General features: G+C 40.7%; 2 protein-coding genes across 2 annotated transcripts in view; one reads left to right on the top strand and one right to left on the bottom strand.

Annotated features, from left to right (window-relative positions):
• Window positions 1–24,682, top strand: part of ANO3 (anoctamin 3) — a 97,047-nt gene that overhangs the window by 42,776 nt on the left and 29,589 nt on the right. The window contains exon 11 of the mRNA XM_074999005.1: window positions 19,473–19,555. Within this exon, the coding sequence (XP_074855106.1) occupies window positions 19,473–19,555 (83 nt within the window). The remainder of the gene's footprint in view (window positions 1–19,472; window positions 19,556–24,682) is intronic.
• MUC15 (mucin 15, cell surface associated) lies at window positions 125–9,057 on the bottom strand. The gene is made up of 3 exons (XM_074999006.1): window positions 8,334–9,057; window positions 6,155–6,310; window positions 125–467 (listed from the first exon to the last, which is right to left on the bottom strand). The coding sequence occupies exons 1-3, from the start codon at window positions 9,055–9,057 to the stop codon at window positions 310–312; spliced, it is 1,038 nt and encodes a 345-aa protein (XP_074855107.1). The 3' UTR covers window positions 125–309.

Below are 24,682 nucleotides of genomic sequence, written 5' to 3'. Positions count from 1 at the left end.
GTTTTGCCTGTTTCTGTGTAGTTTGCCAATATTGTATCATGGAAACATAGCACAGTGCCTTTTAACACAGAAGCAGACTGAGCACTCAATTAGTTCAATTACAACCAGTGGGAGAGGTGCAGTGGCACTGCAGTGTATAACTGGCATGTGTTAATATATCTTGCAATTTCAGATATGCTATTTAAAGCCTTTCACATTAATAGCCATAAGATTATTTCAGGGGAAATAAACTTGCAATGTATATAAAACAAGGCACATAGATCATAAACGAATTTGAAATTTGAAGCCAGTGGACATTATCCCCAGCAATTAGGCTGGAGGTTGAGATGGAGTCATGTCACCCATTGGAATGACATCAGATGGTCTTCCTTTGATGTTCTGTGCTGCTGACTCACTTGTTGTGCTGGGATTGTAGTAAGACAAATCACCAAAGCTTGCATCGTAAGATGGCGTATCTAATCGGAGACCTGGAAAAACACATTTTGAGTATTTATAGAGCTTTTCAATCGTGCTTACCAGTATAGTATCCACGTTTCTCAATATTAATAAATTTAGTCTTGCAACACCTAAGGAAATAAATGTTATCCCCTTTTTATAGATAAGGAATTAAGACAAAGAAAATTCAGGGACACAATTCAAAGCCCATTCACGTCAATAAAAGTCCTTCTATTGACTTCAATACACTTTGACTTGGATCTTCTGTGGATGGCCCCCATATAAGATATCTGTATAAGGCTATGTCTACACGTGAAGCCTACATCGAAGTAGCCTATTTCGATGTGGCGACATCAAAATAGGCTATTTCAATGAATAACGTCTACACGTCCTCCAGGGCTGGCAACGTCGATGTTCAACATCGACGTTGCGCAGCACCACATCGAAATAGGCGCAGCGAGGGAACGTCTACACGCCACAGTAGCACACATCGAAATAAGGGTGCCAGGCACAGTTGCAGACAGGGTCACAGGGCGGACTCAACAGCCAGCCGCTCCCTTAAAGGGCCCCTCCCAGACACACTTGCACTAAACAGCACAAGATACATAGAGCCGACAACGAGTTGCAGACCCTGTGCATGCAGCATGAATCCCCCGCTGCAGCAGCAGCAGCCAGAAGCCCTGGGCTAAGGGCTGCTGCACACGGTGACCATAGAGCCCCGCAGGGGCTGGAGAGACAGCGTCTCTCAACCCCTCAGCTGATGGTCGCCATGGCGGACCCCACAATTTAGACGTTGCGGGACGCGGATTATCTACACGGTCCCTACTTCGACGTTGAACGTCGAAGTAGGGCGCTATTCCGATCCCCTCATGAGGTTAGCGACTTCGACGTCTCGCCGCCTAACGTCGAAGTTAACTTCGAAATAGCGCCCGACGCGTGTAGCCGCGGCGGGCGCTATTTCGAAGTTAGTGCCGCTACTTCGAAGTCGCGTGCACGTGTAGACACAGCTTAAGAGTCAAGAATAGAACCTAAATATTGTAATTACAATAAATATTGTAAAATATTGAAAATATTGTAATTACAAGTCTGATGCATTAGTAATAACACCATCTTTTCTCTTTTCAGTTTCAAAAGAATATCTAAAAACATAGCTGTTAATTATTATATGTTTTACTCAAAGATAAATTTTCCAAGCAAACCTAGGACTCGATTGACTCTAACTGGTCCATAGGATATTAGATTTCTTTAAATGACCAAAACAGCAACATTTTTTAAGACCTGAATGTAAACCTAGAAATGTCTGTATATGAATACTTCAGTGATTTTACGCTTGATTTTGTTTACAACATTCATGCATATGTGTTCGTAAAACAGTTGATAGTCAGAAGGTATATTGTATAGTTCAGGTTCACAGTTCTGGCAGAACTGGTCCATGTTTAGCTATTAGTTATCATGTACACTTACCTGGGTATTTAATTATGAACTTTTGTGCCTAAAAAGTGCATTACTTGCCTGCACAGCTAATGATGGCTCTACTAGTAACATTTTTACAGAACATAGACAATAAAGCAGTATAATATCTGCAACAGAACTTAGCATTACATGTTAAAACAATTGGCACAATGGGGCCATGGTCTTGATTGGAGCGTCTAGGTGCTACTGTAATTTAGCTATATACAGACTGAACCTCTCTAATGTGACACCCTCTATACCTGACTGCTGAACTAGAGAAGCTGCGGAACTAGGGGAGGACATGGCAAACTACTGGGGGTCTCCGGAGGCATAAGGTAAGGATGCTGCATCACCACCAGGCTTTGCACCCAGTATGATTCCAGGCCTGTGGAGCCTCATTACCATTGAGCGTCCCTGCCACCAGCCCCTGTCCAGGGTCCCAGGCACAGGCCATAGCTCCAAGCTTCTCTGCTGCCATCCATGTTCCTTGTCACCAGCAGCAGGTGCCAGCTGCCACTTCTTCTGCAGATGGAGTACTTTTGTGACACTCCAGAAACTCTGGTAGGGCAGAGAAGAAGTTGCCATGTGTGGGACTGGTGGATAGAAGGGAGAGCTTGGCACTGGTTTTATCCCATGAGTGCTCCAGTCCTGAAACACCCAAAGAGTCGCCGCTGATGGCAGACCATGGACGTTGCCAGATGGCAGAATCCTGGATTACAGAGGTTCAATTGGTACTACTAATAATTGAACAACTGTACATGAGTGACCACTCTGCGCATGAAACAGTGGGAGCCATTGTCTGACTTGCCAGAAAAAGTGAGTGCTCCATTTAGGCCTAGAGAGCCAGGTTGTGACTTTATATTGTAATTGCAGGCCACTTCAACATGAAGATGCTGACTCACCCTTCCCTTAGGTGACCAGAAAAGGAGAGGGACTATATAGATTCTTAAAATGCAAGAAAATCCCTTTTCTCAGGGGGTCTGGGAAGGAATTTTTCCCTCACTGCCAGATTGGCCAACATCAAGTGGTGTGGGCTGGGGAGATGGGGTGGGGTGCAGTGTTACCTTCTCCAGAGCATATTCCATGGGCCTTAGTTGGGCAAACATTAAACAGGAGTTAGGATATGATGTCACAACTCAGATGTAAGTGAGAAGCACATGTCCAGTGGAGTCACTCAGTGGGATTGGGATATATTGATCACATAAAATAGATTGGTTAAGGATTTGAAGAAGGTATTCTTTAAAGAAGCAGAAATGAGCAGGAGGTCAGTTCAGGGCTTCTGCAATTGGTATGGCAGCAAACCAACCCATGTATGGTTTACAGCCTCACCCCTCATTTAGATTGCTTGGGGACCCAGAAAGGCAAGGGGGAGAGGTGAGGGAAGCTGCTTAGATATATATTGAACTGAATGTGGACTTACCTGCATTGTACAGATCTGCCAAGGCACTTAAGAATAAAATTGCAGTTTAATTAAACCACATCCAGTGTTTTCTGTTCTACTTTCAGCATAGCCATAAAATGCCAGTGTTTGGCAAATTATGATTTTCCCATGTAGGTATATGTAAGAATGTAATTCCTAATGGCTGTGTCTACACAAGCCCCAAACTTCAAAATGGCCATGCAAATGGCCATTTCGAAGTTTACTAATGAAGCGCTGAAATACATCTTCACTGCCTCATTAGCATGCGGGTGGCTGCAGCACTTCAAAATTGACACGGCTCGCCACCGCGCAGCTCATCCGTACGGGGCTCCTTTTCGAAGGGACCCTGCCTACTTCGAAGTCCCCTTATTCCTGTGAGCAGATGGGAATAAGGGGACTTCGAAGTAGGTGGGGTCCTTTCGAAAAGGAGCCCATTGGGATGAGCCGCACAGCGGTGAATTGCGTCAATTTCGAAGTGCCGTGGCCGCCCGCATGCTAATGAAGCGCTGAATATGTATTTCAGCACTTCATTAGTAAACTTCAAAATGACCATTTACATGGCCATTTTGAAGTTTGGGGCTAGCGTAGACATGACCAATGTGTTGAGAGATATTTTAGATATAAAATAAATTACATTTAATTCACTTCCCTGCATATTTTGAATGTGGGAACTCTTTTTTTTTCCTGTTGTATATTACATAGGAAGAACAGTGGGTGGGTGGGTGCATTTGTGTTCATACATTTCTAGTTAAATTAGAGATTAGTTTCCTGTTTAAAAAAAACATGGATTGTATTGAAAAATTCAAATACAATAATTGGATCACACCACGTTTTGAGACATGGAAGAAAAAAGGTTCGGGAAGTGTGCTAATAATTATGCATAGGGCATATTTTATTAAACACCATGCTCTATTGTCTGTAAGAGAAACTGATGAAAATATGCTTTTCTGTGTTTGATATAAATATTTTAGATCTCTATGCTGAGATGTTGCTGTCTTGTGGTTGTTTTTATTGATTATCGGAGGGAATGAAGATTAGAAACCTCTTTAGCCTGTGCTAGAAAGCGAAGTATGACTGATTAATATGTTGAGTGCCAGACTCTTAACTTGTGAATTATATGCTAGTGGCGTTCTTTAGTAGATACTTTATTTGATAATACATCTTATTGATGTTCTTCTTTTATTACAATTTTACCTTAGTTCCTCAAAGTGATTCTGTGTAACCCATGTTAATTTGTGAGCATGGATATTTTAGGGAAACTGAAGTTATGAAAACACATGGATAGTATCATCCTGGATTCATGTATGGGTGATTTAGTATATAACCTTTAGCTTAATTATACTGATTGCCAATGACTGCTGTGTGTTCAACTCAGTAAATTCTACTTAGTAGGAACTTATTCAGCTTGGGTCAAGGTACTGCATGCTGTTATAGCTACTTGGAACCTATGAAATGATATCAGAGTCTAAAGGGAATATCTTCACTGTACAGTTAAACCTGGATTTTGGCCCAAACTGCTCTAGCATCCACACAGCAAGTTCATGTGACACTGGGGCTGCTTTTTGCTTATGCTAGCTCTTACCCACATGGTTGTATGGGTGAGAACCCAAGTTCTGTTTTAATGTGGGCTGCAAACAAACTTTGCAGTGAAGACATAGGCAAAATTGTTTCATTGCTGATAGTCCTCCAATACCCTTCCCACAATTCCCTCTGATAGTCCTCCAATAAAATCCTTCCACTCATGACTGAGAATGCCATCTTAGAGTGTCTTCTCACAAAGAACAATGGGATATGCCTGCACACACATGCAGGCTATTGCAGAACAGTGAGGACACAGCATAGTAGGTAGGGCTTTGCCGTGGGATGCTAAAACAGATGAGAGCAGTTAACCATTTTGATTCAGCTCTTGACACCTGGTCCTGCTGTGACCGTGGGATCCTGCCATGGCTGTAATGCCCTGCTGTCTGGTCTGCCAGCCCCTCCGCAGCTGGGGCTGCTCCAGCAGAGTGTGTCTGGCTGCTGCCAGAGATCAGGTAATAAGTTAATGAGTAAACAGGCTGGTAAGCATATCAGCCCTAGTGCAGAGCACACCTTCTCTAGGTTTCTTTCTATACAAAACAAAAAAGCGGTCCAGTAGCACTTTAAACACTAACAAAATAATTTATTAGGCAATGAGCCTATTTTATTATATTGTTACATTATTATTTTGTTTGTCTTTAAAGTGCTACTGGACTGCTTTTTTGTTTTGATAGTATATAGACTAGCAAGCCTATCTTTCTGTTTCTATACAAAATGTACCTAAGTGGTTTTTTAAACCCTCTTGCTCTGTTTATGAATAGCAAAAAGCTCTGAATAGACTTTAAAAGCATTTATCATCTATACAGTCTAAGTAAAAAAGAATAGCAGTGAAATCCTAGCTCCACTGAAGCCAATAGACTTCCATGGGGCAAAAATTTCATCTCAAGTGCTCTGCGCAGGATTGAAGAATTCCTCCTACAGGTTGAACTTCTCAAGGCCAGTACGCTCTCGTCCAGCAGCATCCATTATCCAGCATAATTTTAGTTAGCTGGACATCCACTTATCATGGGTGCGGCCAAGTTTAACGTGGTCCCTAAAGTTTGTTTACAGCCATGAGTCCTGGATCTCAGGGTTCTGTGCTGCTATTTAGCTGTAATTTACCCCTAATGTCTTCAAAGAGGCCAGTAAGCAGTGGAAGTGTTTGTAGTGCTGTTAGACAATCGTGACTTCCCACAATCCATCCTGTTGTCTTGTTTGGTACTGATCAGGCTGCAAAGGGTGCCAGAAAGATTCAGCCTGTACTACCAGAATACTTGTGATATTCTTTACCTGGTTCGCGCCTTGTGTCCTCCTGAAGTCGTCTATGGGAAAATGAGTCAGGGATTCTCTTCCCACATATAAAGTACCCAATCAGACCAATAAACACAGATCCTAGAATGACTCCGACAATTGTACCAACCATCACTCCTGCATGGCGGCGATTCTCTGGAAGGGGAGAAAAGAATAAAGAGTTTATTCAAATCAAAATGTATAAATCTATGGGGCCAAACCCACAGCTGTCATTTTACATGAATTGAATACATCACTTTATAGGCAATAGTTATGTCAGCCCCTCAGCAAACCTGTGAGACAAAGAAATCTTAGTTTCTCTTACACACAAGTGGGAAAAGTGTGGCACAAAAATATTTTGGTATAATTTTTCCCAGTCAAGCAAGTATTTGACCCACAGCTATCAATAGAACTCAGGAGTTGTGGTCCCCAACCAACTGCTTCAATCAGAAGGCCTTGAACTATCCTCTAGTAAGACCTCTTTAACATAACAAGTGTAAGAATTTAGATCAAGCTATTAAGACAGCCTGTAATTATAGGTGCCTCCGTTTTTTTTTTTGTGCCCAATTTTTGCGACCCTTTGGGAATCCAAAATCAGAAACAGAAAATATTGTCTGTATGTTTTTTTAGTTTTGAAGTAGCAAAATTATTTTTTCTCCTCAACATTTTTCTTGTGTTTATAAAACTTTTCTTTGAATTTTCACCTCTGTTTGTTAAATGCCCTCTTTTGGAATAGCTTCAGGCAAAAAGTTGTGATACATTATAATTATTACAGCTTCAGAAAGAAGCTTGAAAGTATGACAGTAGCCTTAATGCAGATGGTACTATATGTGCTGGAAAAGCATTTCTGTCTGAAGTTGAAAGCCTGCAAGCAAATTAATGATATAAAAATACCATGTTTTTTAAGTGTTGTTTTTTAATTCACTGAAGCACCACTCTCAAAGAGCAGAGTAGAGAAGTGCTATTTTTGATTTTATACTGTGGTTCCTTAGACTGAACCAAATTGATAGTAATAAAATACAGGACAGATAATCCCTTTGGCTATTATTTATAAATTGAAGACTTTAGTCACAAAAGTGTTCTTCATGTTTAAGAAATGATTAATTTGCTGCTGTAAATATGTAGAGTATGGAGACTGCACAGATTTCATTCATATATGCAGAAGCTGAGGAGACTGGGAAGGGAAGCTTGCACATTCATCAAACCCAACAGAGCTGCATTAAATTTTCTGTACAATGAATAGGTAGATAAATGAGTAGAATTTAATATAAAGTGAAACACAAAATTCAATGAGTTTGAATGCAGACAAGTGTTGGAAAGCAAAACAAAACAAAACATTTTCAACAGTTTTCAGTGGACCATTCCTTAGAAGTAAGCAGTCTACTAGGAATAGTCCCATGATAGTTTCTATAGATCAGTATAGTTCAGAAACAAGATATTTGTCAATATGCCAATTCACAAATATCATAGGCCTTTGGTTAAACTGGCCTCAGGTTTCAGAAGTCCTCAGATTGATTTACAGACTTCCTATCTGATCTTAGACAAGTAACTCAGTATAATTTTCATAAGTATCTAAAAGACTTTCAGTGGCTCTTAAGCTCCAACCCTGCTTACATATATTATCATTAATCTCTTTGCACCTCAGTTCCCCATTTGTAAAATGAAGCTAATAGTGTTTTCCTCTCCACTACTTTTACTACAGTTTTATTTAGATTGTAGGGTCTTTGGATCTTCCCATGTATATAGAGGTATTAGTGTCACAATGTATTTATGACTTTAATAAGGGATCTAGGATTCACTGTAATATAAATAATACAAACTTTGTTATTTCATTGTAAGCTTCCACCACAACATGCTGTCCTCAACACTTTAGATTAAATCTGTCTATGCAGTTCAAAGTAGCTGCAGTGCAGCCCAGAATACGTGACTTCCTGTTGAAATTGAAATGAGTAAAAAAGTATTCCTGCCTTTGCTTTCATCTAAACCCAAGAAATTCAGAAATTTCTAAAAATTATATTTGGTAAAAGTTATCTAATATAGTTTTAACTTCAGAAAACTTAAACGAGATCTGTTTTTATCTGAAGCAGTTCACACATCTTTACAATCCCCCAAACATTGTAAACATTTTAGTATTCAGCATCATTATTTTGACTTCTTATTACTCTAATTAAATCTTTACCTTTGTTTGGGTTTTTTTGATTTGATGGGACTATAGAATGGTTGGTGAAATTCCGCTGTGCATATGTAGTCTCTGAAATGGTTTTGAAGTCGGTTGTCACACTGCCACTCTTGAGTGTGGATGTTGTGATCAGTGTATTTGATGGACTCTTTGTGGAGGAGACTTCTGTTGAGTTCTTCAAAGAGTATTCAGTGGTGATTGTTTCAGTAGAATTGGTGTGGGTGACTGAAGTAGTGCTTTTTGATTCTGTTTTCATTGATACAACTGCCCTTGTAAGAGTGTTGCTCTTAGTCACTGTGGGAAAGCCACTTCTGGTTATGGGTATTGTGGAAGATGGTGAGATTCTGTTGGCATTTGTGGTAGAGGTATTTGTAGCATCTTGTGATGTCTGAGACACATTGGAAGACAAAAATTTCACTGTGCCATTAGTGATTTCCTGAGGTACACTGTTCCTTTGAGTGTTACTCATTGTTACTCTACTTTTTGTTCTTGCCTTTTCATTCGTCGTTGTTGGTGTGACAAGGCTTTTAGCAGAAAACATTATTTCTGTATTTCCAGTAAGACCTAGCTGCTGTGAAGTTTCTGGGTATGTGGATTGAGTCATATCTGTACTTGAGCTATTTTCTGTTTCTGCTATATTGGTTTTACTCATGTAACTGTTGCTTCTGGTCCAACATAAACTAGTCAGCAGCAAAATCAGAATAATTCCACTGGAAGGCAGCATAGTATTGGCTTTGTGGTTTGTTTCTTAATGTAGAAAGCCTGAAAGAAGTAAAAGTTTTAAGATGTAATTTATGGTGTGAAACTGAGGGCTGGACAGTGAAGACCCAAACATGTTGGTGAAAAGTTACAGCAACATAATACTACAGAAGTAAAGTCATGGAGGTTCCTAAAGGTATGGCTATGCTGTAATTAAGCCACTGTGGCTGGCCTTTGTCAGCTGTGTCAGGCTAGGACTGGGCAGTGGCTGTAAAATTGTGGTGTAGACATTCAGACCCATGGCTTTGTGGGTGGGGAGGGTCTCAGAACTGGGGCTGTGGCCCAGGCTCAAACATGTACATCATAGATTTTTAGCTGTGCCCCCATAAGCCTGACTCAGCTGACCCAAGCTGGCTGTTGGTGTTTAATTGCAGTGTACACCCACATGAAGCTCTGCATGTTGAGAACTTAATGCTCCTGAGTAGTATTAATGTTCTCTCAAAGTGCTAGTGTTGAGCAACAAAGCTTTTGGAAAGCTTCCAAAGGCAAATGTGCACACTCCCCTCCACTCTACAGCTGACAGTCTGTAACAACTTGCTATTGCATGTAAACAAGAACCCCTTGTGCAAGGACTGATGCCTAAAAGGGAATGCTTTCTCATCAGAGAGTAGCACCCAGCAATAGGTGAGTAATAAGGGTGTGGCGAGGCTGAATTGCTAAGTAACAGAGCATCTACGTTGTGTGTTCCCAGGATCTGACAATTCCCCTTCCCTGTTTTGTGGCCTTGTGGGGGGCGGGGTGGGGGAGAGACCACCACATGAACAGAGCTGGTGCCAGGGATTCATGACAGTTCAGCACCTGAGATAGCCCATGGAATTAGCAAAGCTGCATTTCTGAAGCAGTGTTTCTCCTGTGCAGTACCAAAATTGTGCATTCTGCCCTGATATTCAAGTGTTCAGCCAAAGGTCAACAAGAATTCTGATTCCCAATCTCTTGGCTCTCAGAAAGACATTTTGAAATATGCACAGTTAGCGTTCCATGGTAGTGACAGCTTGAGGGGTCATGCTGTTCTTATTTCTCAGGTATCAGAGTAAAATGTGGAGGTTAGTGCCACTTTTAATAGCATTAATTAATCCACTGTGTTTATATGTAGGTTTTGTTGTCTGTAGGAAGGAGACAAGCTACCTAGAGGCAGTGACATGGCTCCTTCTTCTTTCACCCTGCAGCACCATTCTGACTCATTTTCCTTTCACCTTCATACATTGTAACTGTAAGTTTTTCCACTGCTACACTCCTCTCTGGACAGCAGGGGTGAGGGATGCGTAAAGGGTTTCTATCAGTAACCACTGGAGTAAAGTATCAGAGAGGTAGCCAAGTAAGTCTGTAGCTTCGAGAGCAAGAAGTCCTGTGGCACCCTATAGACTAACAGATCTCTTGGAGCATAAACTTAGCTTAGATTATGCTCCAAGAGATCTGTTAGTCTATAGGGTGCCACTGGAGTAAGTCAGCTTGTCTCTGTGTCACCCTCTTTTCAGGGACTTCTGTCATTTGACAGATTATATGATTCAGTTTCAGCTTTTAGCCGATGACTCTGATGTTAGGTCCAACCCTGCTCTCTTTACAGCCAGTGACAGAACCCACACTGACTGCAGTGTATGCAAGGTGAAGGGCGCAGGAGTGGAATTTTTATATAGGTGTAATTGTAGGATTCAGCTTTCAGCAATCTGTTTACATATGTATTTTTTCACTTATGGTAAACTAATCAGTCACTCAGCACAGGTTGCTCATCTGCCATTCATGTTCCTTACTTTTTAAAATAAAAATAAAAGTTAGAAGCTCTTTTTTATTACTATTATTATTATTAGTAGTAGTAGTAGTATTTTACAAAAATAAGAATTGCCACTTTCAGTTTAGAGCTAATATTTGTATCTGGAGTCACAAATTTGTAACTGAACAGCAAACTCACACAATTATGTTAATTCAAGTTGTTTTGTTTTCAATATGTAGGGAAAAAGGATTTTTTTTCCAAAATGAGTAATAATTACAGAAAAATGTAGCCACGAGAACTTTAAATGAACTTTCACCAAGCTTTCAAATATTTGCTTTCATCTTGAAAGTACCATTATTTTTGCTCACTGGCATGACTCTTTTTTCTTTGTCTCAGTAGTCATGTCATTACTGAACAAAGTGAGTTTTGTCATATTTCTTATTTCACCTTGACTGTAATTTGAAACTACCAAGGGAAATTACTAACAGTTCACTTTAACTGCACCTTTAGTTTCTGTCTCATAAGGCTGAAGAATCAGCATCCTTAGCAAACAATGTGGTTTTTGTGATCTCCTTAATCCTGTAATTTTCTTCCAAGAGGCGAAAAGGGAGAAATCTTGCCACAAAGATTTTTCATAGTAGTTCTAAGGCTATATTTAGGTTATATTTCCTGGAAGACCTTAGTGTTTAATAATTAACTGGTTGATTTTTTTAATGCAGCATTAAGATTCAGGTTAGAAACAATACTACAGTCCTAGAATCCACCCTTAGAGCCTAATATGTAAAAAGCAGTATTATAGTACAACTGCAATTATTACAGCTCAAGCACCTTGGAGTAGCCAAAATCTGATGAACAGAAGATTAGCCAGAATCTAAAGAATTTTCTAATTAGCTTGAGCCACTAATTATAAAATATTTTTGGAAAGGAAAAATGATCTGTCGTGAGGAGTCTGATTTTGCTGACACCTATATAAAGCCTCAGTAATTCTGATTTACTCTCCCTTCATTATGGTTCCAATCCTGCAATGGCACGTGCATGCCCTGTCTCAGTGTGGAGCCCTCCTGAAGTCAGTGAGAACCTGTGCGAGCACAGATGTCCATCTCCAGGCATCTCATTGCAGGATCAAGGCCTGTAGATGAAGCTGCAGGCAGATCCTTAAATGAGCCATTTGACATTGCGAGTTTGTCACTGTAGCCTAGAGTCCAATTTGGAACAAGGTTTGGGCTAATCAAGGGCTTTAACTAGTTTTATTTTGCTTAAAACTGAACATGTAGGAAAAGAGAGAGAATGATTTTCACTAGTTCTGTGGTTAGTACGATTGAAAGCTCTGACTGTATTTTATCGATCTTCATGGCAGTATTCATAACGTATATGGCTCCTCCTCCTACATTCAAATGTGTGCATATGTGATGTATACACATTGAAATGCTGCCTTCATAGAAGTCAATGCCAAAATTTCTAGACCATACATACACTCTAGCTGCACCCATTCCTTCCAATCCAGATAGACAGATTCAGGCTAGCTCTGCTAGCACGTGAAAATGGTAATATGGCCATAAACAGTGAAGGTAGTGCCTCAAGCTAGTGCCTTGTCCTTAGACTTAAGGTTTTGGCATCCCCCTTGCTATTTTTAGCACACCAGCTCAAGCAGAGCTATGATGATCCTTTCTACCGAGCTGAAAGGTACCATTCAAGCTGCGGTGTAGGCACATCCCTCTTGACTTCAGTGGATCAGGATTTCTACCACCATCTTTGTAGTAAAGATCTGCCTTGCTTTTATCATCTGCATTTAATTTCTTCCTTTTTTTTTAATTTGAGCATCTCTGCAGTTATTTAATTATGTCCACTTGTCAGTAGAGCAAAATAGACTAGTGAATTGTGAAGAGGAACTTTATTTACATTAAAAAGACATTCAAAGTGATTTTCTAAAACTATTTTGAGAAACAGTCATTTATTTTCAGCTTGATCAGTGGAGGAATTTGCATGCCTAACTGTCATTGGCTGGTGACAGAAGTTTACATGTCAAAAGAACAATAGAAATCTCTGAGTTATTTTCTCATGGGGCAGTGTCATGATCTTCGAAACTACAAATTCAATATATGTTTGTTCAAAGTATAAATACATAGAGCTTCACACCATTTTTACACACCTGTATTTGGAAACAATAGAGATTTCTGTAGGAAGCAGGTAATCACAAGAATATCAACTGCACATTTCTGATTCTAGTGCCATGATGGACTGTGTTTATGCATCTGAAAGATTCTAGCTGTTCCTTTGTCTATGTTGTGCTTTCTAAGTTTAATCAAAGCATGTTGTTTTATCACTGGTACAAAACAGAATGAACAAAAGTAAAATTACTGTATTTCCCTATGAGTAATATATATAGAATTTCTTCTACTGGAATTAAAAAATATATATTTGCCACGGACAGTATTGGGAATATATTGGATAGTTGTACCCATGTCTGTTTCCTTGATAAATCAGGCTCTTTTCTGAGGGTTTTCCTGTTAAACTCATTGAACAATGAATAAAACCTCTCTCTTTTTTTTTTTCTTTTTGCTTTGTTGTTTATTTTGGAAGACAGATGGCTGTGTTTGTTTTTGTCAGTTATTTTGTCTTAGAAACATTTTATAATTTTTTTTGCAGTGCTTGCATTCTGGAAAAAAAATTGTCTTTGTAAATTCAGTTATCCTTTTGCCTCCATGAATAACTGACAACTAAATCAGTATTAACTTACACACGTTCGTATGTACTCTCAATATAGAAACACTCAAAATGCAATTCACTTCTTATAGAAAATCAGCATGTTGGATTTCTTCTAAGTATATTCAAAGTTCCAGAGGAATATTTAAATTGGGTGGTGGTGGGGGGATAATTTGTCAATTCCTAGACTAAATTCCTTAAGAACAAAGCCTAAAATTACTTGCTAAAGTCACTTAAAAGTACAGGAAAATCAAATATCAAATTTTGAATTACAGTGAATATTTTCTTCTTCTCTTAATGTTTCTTTCATCTTTGCCTATCTCTTTTGTTAAACCTTGGAATTACTGGCCCAAGTTAATTTGTCTTTTACTTTTTTCCTATCAGGGATTGTTTTGCTATGAGTTGGGTTACCCAGTCCCTAAATTCACTCACACATCTTATTAAAAAAAGTCAATGCTGCTGTGATTATTTAAACAAATTCATTAGCAAAAATGCACTTACCTTTTAGCTCTACAGTGCGTGCAAGTAGGTTTCAAATACTGCTGTGGCACAGAGTGCAATTAGTCTAGTGAATACAGTAGAATGCAGGTCCTGTTAATGCAAGTGTCATGCTCATTGGGAATGCACTGTAGAAATGAAACTAGGTGGGGCTGTATTTCCCTGTGTGTAATAAAACACCTGAGAACCAGACTGACTTGCTTCTCAGTTGTCTATGTTAGGAGCTAACATTACCAAGTTCACAGAAATTGCAGCTTTCATTGTCAAATGAGTAAACAAGTGCCCATTGATTATGTGACAATTACAGAATCTGTAAACGGACATTTTGAGAAAGGTATCAAATTTCTATCAACTATATGGGGCATTGGTCTTCTCTGAATTAGACAGTAGTCCTGATAGGCTTGGTTCATTGGTTGTTTTGATTTTTGAGAGAAACTTTGCAACCTGAAATAGTCAACCTGTAGAACTCCTTGCCAGAGGGTGATGTAAAGACCAAGACCATAAAAGAGTTCAAAAAGGAACTAGATACGTTCATGTGTGATAGGTCCATCAAAAGCTATTAGCCAGGACATCGGGGGACGGTGTCCCTAGACTCATTTTGCCAGAAATTGAGAATGGGTGACAGAGGATAGATCACTTGTTTATTCTACCTAGGACACTTGGCATTGGCCATTGTTGGAAAGCAGGATACTGAGCAAAATGAAACTTAGGTCTGATCCAGTGCGGCCATTCTTATGTTCTTAGGGTTTGAAGGGAAGTGTTTGTGGAAGATGAATAAAAACAGTTAACCCTACTATGGCATACTTTTAATATATATCTAGCTTGAAGTGCATATGTATATAGGCAAGCTGTTGGGCATTAGTCCAAGCCCCTAGGTCAACACACACTCTTAATTTGAAGGAATTTAAATGCAGGCTTAGATCCAAATTTGGTATATCAAACCATAAACCTAGACTTTGTCGGGGAAGGGAAATAACACTCATATCCAGATCTGATTATGGCATGTCAGATGACTTCTTTATGTGGTGTTTGTAATCTTGGGGTTAGATTTAAATCAAATGGGGAGGGTGGGAAAAAGCAAACAGCCACAGTTTAATTTTTGTACATAGTGAAGTAGTCAGGGCTACTTGCCACTGTAATTTTATTTTGTATTTATTTTAGACTGGTATGTATTGGCGAAGAACAGAGAGGTGTTCCAGTGAAGTCTGAATAACTCCATGAGTGGAATACCATGGCACTATTGTTTCCCCTTGACATTTTTGAAAGACTCAAGTGCAGCTACTATTTCATGCCTTTCTGTCGTGTCATTATTTGTATATTAGTGATAGCTCTTATTTGTGTTAGATGTAGGCAGACGCACATGAAATCTCCTGTAGCCAGTGTGGCTTCTCACAGGTGGATGGTTCAGTCCATACAGTGCTAATTGCAGGTCTGGGACCTAACTTTAATTTCCCCCACGTTTCTACCTGCAATAGCAATGTTGGAAGCTCTACTGTAGGCAAGTCTCTAATATCTTGCTAGTGGCTTAACCACTGTGTCATCTAGGCCTGTTCAGAGCAGGGTTAAATGAAATGATGGGTTAAAAAAAAATCAAAAGCCAAACTACATTAGGATTCTGATAATTGCAACAATTGATAGAGCTGCATCAGCAGAAATGAGGGAAGGAAAGGAGAGGAGACTAGTCTTTTTCCATAGCCCAAATGAGTGACATATACATTAAGTAGCTGCAATCTACCTTTATACATTAGGAAGTAGTTTTTTGTTGAAAGAAAATTTTAACTAATTTTAGGCAATAGATTTATTATTACACATGGATGTAAACTCCATGTAGTTGATGCAAGTGATTATGGGGCCTACATAGTGTATTTGAATTACCTATGAATGTGATGAGGTTTCTTTTGAAAACCAACTGTTTTGTTCATTTAAAGATTCTACTGCTATTTAAAATACATAGCTCAAGCCATAGGAACAGCCAGTATGAAGATATGAGGGACACAAGAATCCCCACTGTCACATCTGTATTGCCATGTTGTTATTCCTTCATTGTGGCTTTGAGACTCATTCCCATTCATTTCTGGTTTTCATGATGTTTCCCATCTGTCTTGAAGCAATAGTTCATGAAGAGCAATGTATTAACTTCTATTCCTCACTAAAATGAGTTAATTACAGAACTGCAATTCCACCTTCCACACAGAATAAAGGTGGGAAGTTGGGAAGAGCAATTATCACATGGAAATGGGTGCAATGCAGAGGGGAAGAGCAAAGATGTGGTATGGTACTGCTGTCCACCAGCTAGAAAATATAGATACACTTTGCTGAAGGTCATGCAAGAAAAGAACATATTGTCTGGTGGTAGCAATTGTGTGGTGGTTAAAATACCCATGTATAAAAGGGAAACTAGAGGCGATAGTAGATTATTCTCCAGAAGCATGTAAAGTCATGGTGGAAATTTGCACACTTTTCAAAGATACGTTAGACAGATTAGTAATGGATCTGATTAATTGTTGGTGTAACTTCAGTCTTGCAGTTTTTTTTTATTTTTTTGTATCTTGAGGTCTATAAAATCAAGAATGATATGGAAGTGTTAGTTGTCCTTTTGCATACCACAAGAACTGGTAGTCACCTTATGAAATTAATAGGTGACATACAGAAGTTCTTAAACATAACAAGCAAACATTAGGAATAACAAATATGAGAAAGTCTTTCTTCACACTATGTGTTGTCAATCCATAGAACTCATTGCCAGGGAATGCTATGAGGGCCAAAAGTAAATCTGGGTTCAAAAGTGAATTAGATAAGTTTATGGATGTGATACTAAGATTGGAAGAATGATGGAAGAGCCCTTCTTATGTTCAGTGGAGTTGTATCAGTGGTAAAACTAGCCCAGAAATAGTTATTAGTATTTTGGTTGATTGCTGATTAGATAATAAAGACATCTGTAGTGTGGGTAGTAATCTATCACCAATCATACAGGTCATCAGAGAAACCCACTTTCTAGGGAGGAAATTTGTTTTATATTGACAGCTGGAAAGCATATCATTCCTGATTCAGTACGTGGTGGTTCTGACACTGTGGTCTGAGCCCTGGTACTGTCGAGCTATCACTTTGGAGAGACTCATTCTGAAACACATTCTAATCATTGTTTTAATGACCTAAATAGTTAACAATAGTTATTAAATCCTCCATACGTCACTTCCTTGATTTTTCTTTGGGTGTCTCCTAACACCCACTCCTGTTATGCTATCCTCACCTGGTGCTTTTCATTCATCCTTTATACACCTCATCTCCTGGATGTTGTCAGCCACACTTTATGCTCTCTTTTGCTGTCAGAATCTCATCTTGAACACCTGTTGGCACTGAGTCTGCTGTCTCTTTACCACCTGAGCTTCTGCAATGTACAGCGCTGTGCGGTGCCCCATTGTTTTGGGTACGGCTGAGCTTCCAGTCTGAGAGACAAACACTTGTCATATATAACCACTGAGAACCACATTCTTCCAGCATTCCCCAGTCTGGATTATATCTCATATTCAAACTTGCCATCTTTCATAACACAGCCACCAACATACTTGAACTGGACAGTCTGGTTCAGTCATATGCTTCCTGAATCTCTGCATCCTGTTTCTCTGTGGCTTCTCAACAAACCCACAAGATCTTAATTTTAATCATGATCATTTGCACCACATCCCAGTTTACCTAGCCATAACACTATTTACCATTTCCTTTAGGTATTCTTTTGAGGATACCTGTATTGCTGTGTCATCTGCATAAAGCAGTTCTCACCTTTTTCCACTGGAATCCTCCCGCTGACATAATCCATCAATACAACTAACAGCCATGGAACTGCGGGCCAAGCCCTGGTGCCATCCGACTTCTACTTCAGAGGGACTTATTCCAGAACACATTCTGATCATCATTTTAATTGACCTGTATGATATATTTCACAATAGTTCTTAAATCCTGAGGCACTCCATATTTCTTCAGCATTAATGTAAACATTCTTCTGTTCGTTTCTTCATCTGCTTTTTCTAGGTCTATAGAAGCCATTTGTCTATCATTTGATGAATGGCATCTGTGGCTTCTTGTCCTTTTCTAAAGCCAAACTGTTCTTTTTGGGGGAAAGGTTCCACCTTTGTCATATTCCCTCCATCCAAGATGTGTTCAAGTATTTTCATCCCATGCTGCAGTAATGTTAGCCCTCAATAGTTTCTATATTTATGGATGCTTCACTTCAGTATAGAGTTGCACCAGTTTTCAGGAAATCTTTTGCTATTCCTTACTTCTGTAACCATTCTGCTCATCCATTTTACGTATCTGTGGCCTCAGATTTTCACCACATCTACCATTTTGGCACTTGTAGTCCAGCGGTTTATGGGAACTCCATGGCAAGCTGCAATGAATGCTGGAAAGTGGGCAGGGATAGAAAACAGCTTTTCTTATAAGTCAGAAATTTGGCAAATGCAAATCATAAGAGTGGTAGATTCTCTGACTGTTCTCCAGGTTACCCAGATTCTTGAATGTTCAAAATTAGTCTGAAATTCCCACAGCCACTGGCTTTCATATGAGAGAGCCTCTGAGAAACTTCTTTGAGGACTTCTGAGTTCTTAGGTCTCAGGCCAGTGCTCAGATTACTCATTCACTAACATGCCTTGCTTTTCCACAGGAAACCTTAGGGTAATGAAAATAATTTTGTACATTCAGAATATTCTGCATTTAGTTTTTACAGGAAGCAGTTCAAAGCAGTCTAATTTCTATTTTTCCCAGCAAGTGCAAAACAAATTTTGTCATCTGTACCGAGTGCTTTCTCTGTGCCACGGCAGCCTCAGCCATGGGATTGGCTCGGTGAAAAGGGGCCAGGAGCCAGCTGAGTACTGGCTCCTTTTTTTTTTAAATGACCCTGTGTGTACCAATATGGGGCCAAAGGTTAGGCACCCTTCCCGGGCCACAGCAGGTCAGGACCAGGGCCAAGTAGAGGATGAGGAAGAAGTGCCCTTCCCACTGCCACAGTCAATGTGCTCCCCTGACTACAGCCCCTATATAACTGTGTCCTTTCCACTTAGTTCCTCTTTTTTACTGGTTCAGGACACTCAGGTCCAAATGGTGGCAGATCAGAGAGGTGCAAAGTGTGTAGTCTTTGGCAGTGGCGTCATTACAGCCCACTGCTCTGTTTTACAGAACTGCTGTAGAATACTGTAACAGGGTGAATAAAGACTACCAGCACATACTGGATGACAGTAAGTGCTTTATAGAGTGAAGTCTAAGCTCTCATACACCTCTGGAAATCAGAAATAACTGTTAAAATAATCTGTTTGTCAAGGGAATTACACTGGCGTATGTACTCTGGAATTAGTTATAATTTTCAGAGTCTACATGTGCCATTTAGATCATGGTAATGAAAATGATCATGCCTGTATTATTTTGAAGCTCATGGCTTAATTATGGCAAATAGTAAGTGCAACTAATGATTTCCACAGCTACAGTGTTTCTGGAGTTTTGGAAAAGGCGGAGAGCTGTGCTTACCTATGACTGGGATCTAATAGACTGGGAAGATGAAGAGGTAAGATCTCAAATAAGCAATCTAATGATTATCTTGTAATCAATACAATAAGACTGTATGTAATAATTTCTTGTGCTCTGCTAGGACAATTGAATTTGCTTATATAACTCTGGTGCAATCGATCAATAATGTCTGTTGCAAGTACAGATGCATCCAAATACTACTCACCTCTTGGCATAGATGTAAATGTCTGTATTTAGTAAAGTGTGATGGTGGTGTTAGCCGGTGGCCAGGTAATGTGCGGTGAGGTACTCCCCTGGGTCCTAAACAACCCAGTTTTTTACTGTTAGAGCAGGCAGCTCCTAGCACTCTCACCCACGGCCAGGCTGTAGTAACCGAACGGTTAAAGTTCTTTTTGTTGTGCCGGCTGTGTTGCAGTAACAAAAGGGTTAACAAAATGGTTAGGCTCAGAGCTTAACTAGTTACAAGTTTATTTAAGCTACAGTTATAAGCGTGTGGTTACAAAAGGCTATTGTTTACTGCTCATATGCTAGCAAAGTACAGGTGTTAACAAGTTACGTTACAATCCAATACAAAGATATCTGTTACCATCTAACACAATGATATCTTGGCACAATGACATCTAGTTACAGAGCTCTAATTCTTTAGCTGTGCACAAAAAAAAGTCAGAGACCTAGCATGGGTGTATCTTACCCTCTCTGCATCTCTCGATACCAGCGTAGCCAAGCCAGATCGGTCGCTCAATTCCACGGAAAGAAGAATACGAGGTTGGGCATCCCCAGTTGTGGACCTCGGGAGGCAATCACCTGACCCGACCAGCAGGAAGTTGGTTGAATGCACTCCAAGTTAGAGTTCTGCTGGGCCCATCTTTTATACCCCTTTTGGGTTATGTATTCTCTTTCTTATCTATGGTGCCAGATCATACTGGTCTGTCTTTGTCACGCCAGTTTGTTACAAGGGAATTTCTATTTAGTTTGCACTTGTAAGACAAGAGATAAGCAATTTAGGAGTACAGGACATTCTTTTGTGCGGGCGGGGCACATCCCCTTCTGGGTGATTGTGTGTGTGCATCATATTGATCAATGCCAGCTGGGGTGATTTCTGAGGGTCCCCCCCCCTCATGTTGACAGTCTGGGCTGTTAGCCTTCTAGCTGTACTTTCTGCTTCTCAGGGTCACGATAAGCTAGCATATCTGGGCCTCAATGAGGGCATCAAAGACTGTGCTGTCAGCAGCCATTTCCGTGCCCTGTGTGCTCCTCAGTGGGGGGGGGCAACGAGCAAGCTGGCTTGTAAGGGGGAGACTTTGTCTGGCTACATTCCACCCCCTGATGCACCACACTACATCCCAGAACCCAAGGTGGTGGTGATGCCAGCACCTTTTGCCCTCCTTGGGGGAAGTCTAAAAGTGCCCAATGATCCAATCAGTATGTGGGGAATCGTGGAACTGGCTAGGATCACTTGTCAGCTCCATGTATCGGATTTGCGTGGAGGAGATAGCCATATTAATTAGTCTCCTGACGATGCACAGTGTTATACAAAACACAACTACTATGATAAGCACAATCAAAATAGTGGTTACAATAGAATGCAGGAATGGAGTAAGAGAAAATTCTAATTGTTGAGCTAACCATTTTAACCATGAGATCTTTCCATTCTTAGTTACAGCATGTAAGATTTTAACTGCATCTTTGATGGCAGATACATCCTGTTTAATCTGTTCTGAGCGTTTACCTAAAAGCAGTGAGATTGGTTAATTACAGCACAAACTCTTCCTTGTTGGGCCAGGACTACATACTTCGAGACCCACCCATCCCTTGCTGCCACTCAGACAGAGAACAATTAGACAGAAAGGCAGATGGGAATTATGGTCTAATCCAGAAAGTTCAAACCGGTTACTTCTACCCACACCAGCATGGGTGGGAGGACGGGACAGAAGGGCCCAGCTTAACCTTGGAGCTTCCTCGCACGCGATGGCTTCCACTCCGAGGAATTACAAGCAAGACACTCAGTTCCACGAAAGTTTAAACCGGTTACCTCTACCCACACCAGCTTGGCTAGGAGGATGAGACGGAAGGGCCCAGCTTAACCTTGGAGCTTCCTCGCACGTGATGGCTTCCACTCCGAGGAATTACAAGCGAGACATTCAGTTCCACCCTCCCAGCACCCGGGATAACAAGGTTGTCAGGGACTCAAATCCCAGCAAGCCTCATCCTGTTACAGGGTACAATAACAAAACCAGAACCAGAACTTCCCACCAATCATTCAGGTTCAGAGGGACAAACTTAATTCCCAATGTGGTAGAGGAGTTCAGCAGGGTACACATCCAGTAATCCGTGGCACCAGCGGTGGAGATGATGGGCTGGATGGCATTCCTGAGGGGATGCTTAGGTGTAGCAGAGGTCAGCGAGGTAGTCAGGAAGATGATGAGGAGTTGAGGTGCCATGCTGTCATCTGGGTTGAAGGTAGCTACAACACAACTAGGCCTATAGCAATTACTATAAGTCTATTAGTATTAATATGGCATCTAGCAGCATGCATATATTATGTACATTAAAGTTCTTTGGTGTGTACTGATGTTACAGGTGGCCGTTGCCTTGCTTCCTCCCAGGGAGGTGTGTATTCCAGGTGGTTCCTTCTTTTCTGGAGAGAAAACACAAGGTCAGCCGGTCTTGGATGTGATCCAAGCCTCGGTAATGGTTATTGGTTCCCTTTTAGAGTCTAAAGCAGTCTACACCCCCACCTTTGTATGAGTGCAGTACATGAGTCTGTGTTCCCAGGCTAGGGTGTTTAATTACAACAGTATCTCCAGGATTAGATTTGGAGTCCCTGAGTGGTGCAACCGAAGTTTGAGGAATTTTTCCCTGTAGGGAAGAATCCTCTGCTGATTGGACTGCCTGTAGGGGTTTGCTCGTTGTTTAGTCGCTGTACCACCTCATCCAGCGTGTTTTCCCAAGTACCATCCGTGGGCTTCAAGTGGCTTTTTAACAGCCCATTCCAGTGCTCGACTATGCCATTGGACAGGGGTCGGCAAGGGCGGTGGTAAGTCCATTGAATTCCATGCTTAGTAGCCCACTCTTGTACTACTTTGTTTTTAAAGTGTGAGCTGTTGTCGGACTGGATTTCTCAGGGGTACAGGGACAATTGCTGTTAAGCGGTTTAGTCCCATAATGGTGGAAAGTCCTGTTGCCAATGGGGCAGGGTGTGCAAAACCAATTCCTGAAACAACTTCCATTCCAGTCAGGAGGTACTTACACCTTTGCCTCGTAGTAGGAAGTGGGCCAATGTAATCAACCTGCCAGGTTGCCCATAGTGTTTTCCCATCTTTTAGTCTGGCAAATCGTTGTCCTTCAGCTATGTGTTTTCAGGTTTTAGCACAGATAGTACAGGCTCACAACAGGTCTCTGGCCTGTTGGTGGGTGATAGGCCACCCCCTGATATGTGCTTGCCGCACCAGCTCATCACTCCCTGTGTGCCCCAGAGTCTCATGTCAGAGATCTGGGCTGCTGCATCTGCCAGGTTATTTAGCTGTGCAGCTGGGGTGTTATTCTTTTGCTGGGCTGACGCATGTCCTATACTTAGGGGTTGCTCGGGGGCATGGTGGTACTCACTAGGCATTCCCACCTTCCATAGGGATTCCTTAATTAAGGTGGAGTTCTGTGCGGTATCAGCTTTCCAACATGGACATTCCTCTACCCATCCCGAGAACAAACAAACAATAACCAGCACATTTTAAAAAGATTTACATTTGGGTAGCTGAATGAAGCTCATTTATAACTTCAGGAACAGTCCTAAAGGCAGAGATCTGGTTGCCAGAACTGTCTTTACAGGTTTGCCCATGTCATGGGCTTGGCAGACAGGGCAAGCCAGACAGTAGTTTGGGCTACTTAGGAGAATTTGGAAGCAAAACAATTTGCTTGAACAGCAGTAATCATCCCCCTGCTTCGCTTCAATGAGTCAGGCTGTGGTGCATGCAAGCAAGATAAGGGAGAAGGATCTTGGGTGCAACCAGGCGGCCGTTCAGGGAGCGCCAAAGGTGTTCAGGATGCAAAAGGCATTCATCCAGTCTCCAGATAGTTTCTTCTGAATTTAGGGCCTGATCTTGGAATAGTACAGTATCAATAAGGGTTGCAATAGGAGACTGGGAATCTGTAAAAATGGGAAACAGGGAAGTGGTCCAAGAGGGGAAAAGGTCTGCAGCTTTAGCTGCTGTGTCAGCCAAGGCATTTAATAAGGCAGCAATATACAGACCATTTTGTTTTCATGAGCCCATATATATTCTAACTTACCAACATAGACAATTTGATAATGCTATTAATAAAATAAGCACAAACATAACATACAAAACCACGTTCTTCATTTTAAAAGGAGATTCATGATGTTTAGGTTGTTCTTCAGTAACTACCAGCTTTTCTCTGTGTTTCTGAAAGACAAAAGAATACTTTTCTACCCCCTTTGGGGTGGCAGGTTACATATTGGAATATTCCATTTACAAATATGCTCAGTTCTTTCTAAACTCTGCAAGTTACTGACTCTGACTTTTCTCCAGACCCTTTAGAGTTAAGGACTTACTCACTTACTCTTAACCTCAAATCACACGCTTATTTTCCAAAATGACATTTTATTGGATATTACCATTTTAAGTATTACTAAAGGGATTTAGATCTTTTGTTCCCATATTGAAAGGTGTCCATATCGGAAGGCGTCCCCTCCTCATGGATGCACCAGCAGGACAAACAGACAGACAACATTGAACAAAACTCCATGACAAGACACAAACACGTGTTAGCAAAACAATTAATGTGAACAAAACTCCATGACACATACACATACACCACAACATAAATGTTTACACAACTACACTTTGTACCACAAAGAGTTAAGAACTTGAACTAAAGCTTTCAGAGTTGGGCAGTTTCTTCAAGGTCTTATAATCTGGGCTTTTGTCCAAGAAGCTGTATCTCACAGCCAGATACAAAACTACTCCAATATTCCTTTTTCTCTTTTAGTTTACAAGCAGTTCTCTGCTTACAGAGCTGCAACCATAATTTCTCTGATTGTCCCCAGTACTTTTCCAACATTTCCTCATCCCATTTAGGGTCACCCCATCCTTCCCGGGTGAATTCCTTCTCTATGTTGGGGAAATCCATGTTGTTTATCATGACTGAT

Source organism: Carettochelys insculpta, chromosome 6 (assembly GCF_033958435.1).
Source record: "Carettochelys insculpta isolate YL-2023 chromosome 6, ASM3395843v1, whole genome shotgun sequence".
Classification (NCBI taxonomy): Eukaryota; Metazoa; Chordata; order Testudines; family Carettochelyidae; genus Carettochelys; species Carettochelys insculpta.
Note: the sequence above shows the minus strand (reverse complement) of the source record. Positions and strands in the feature narration are given on the sequence as shown.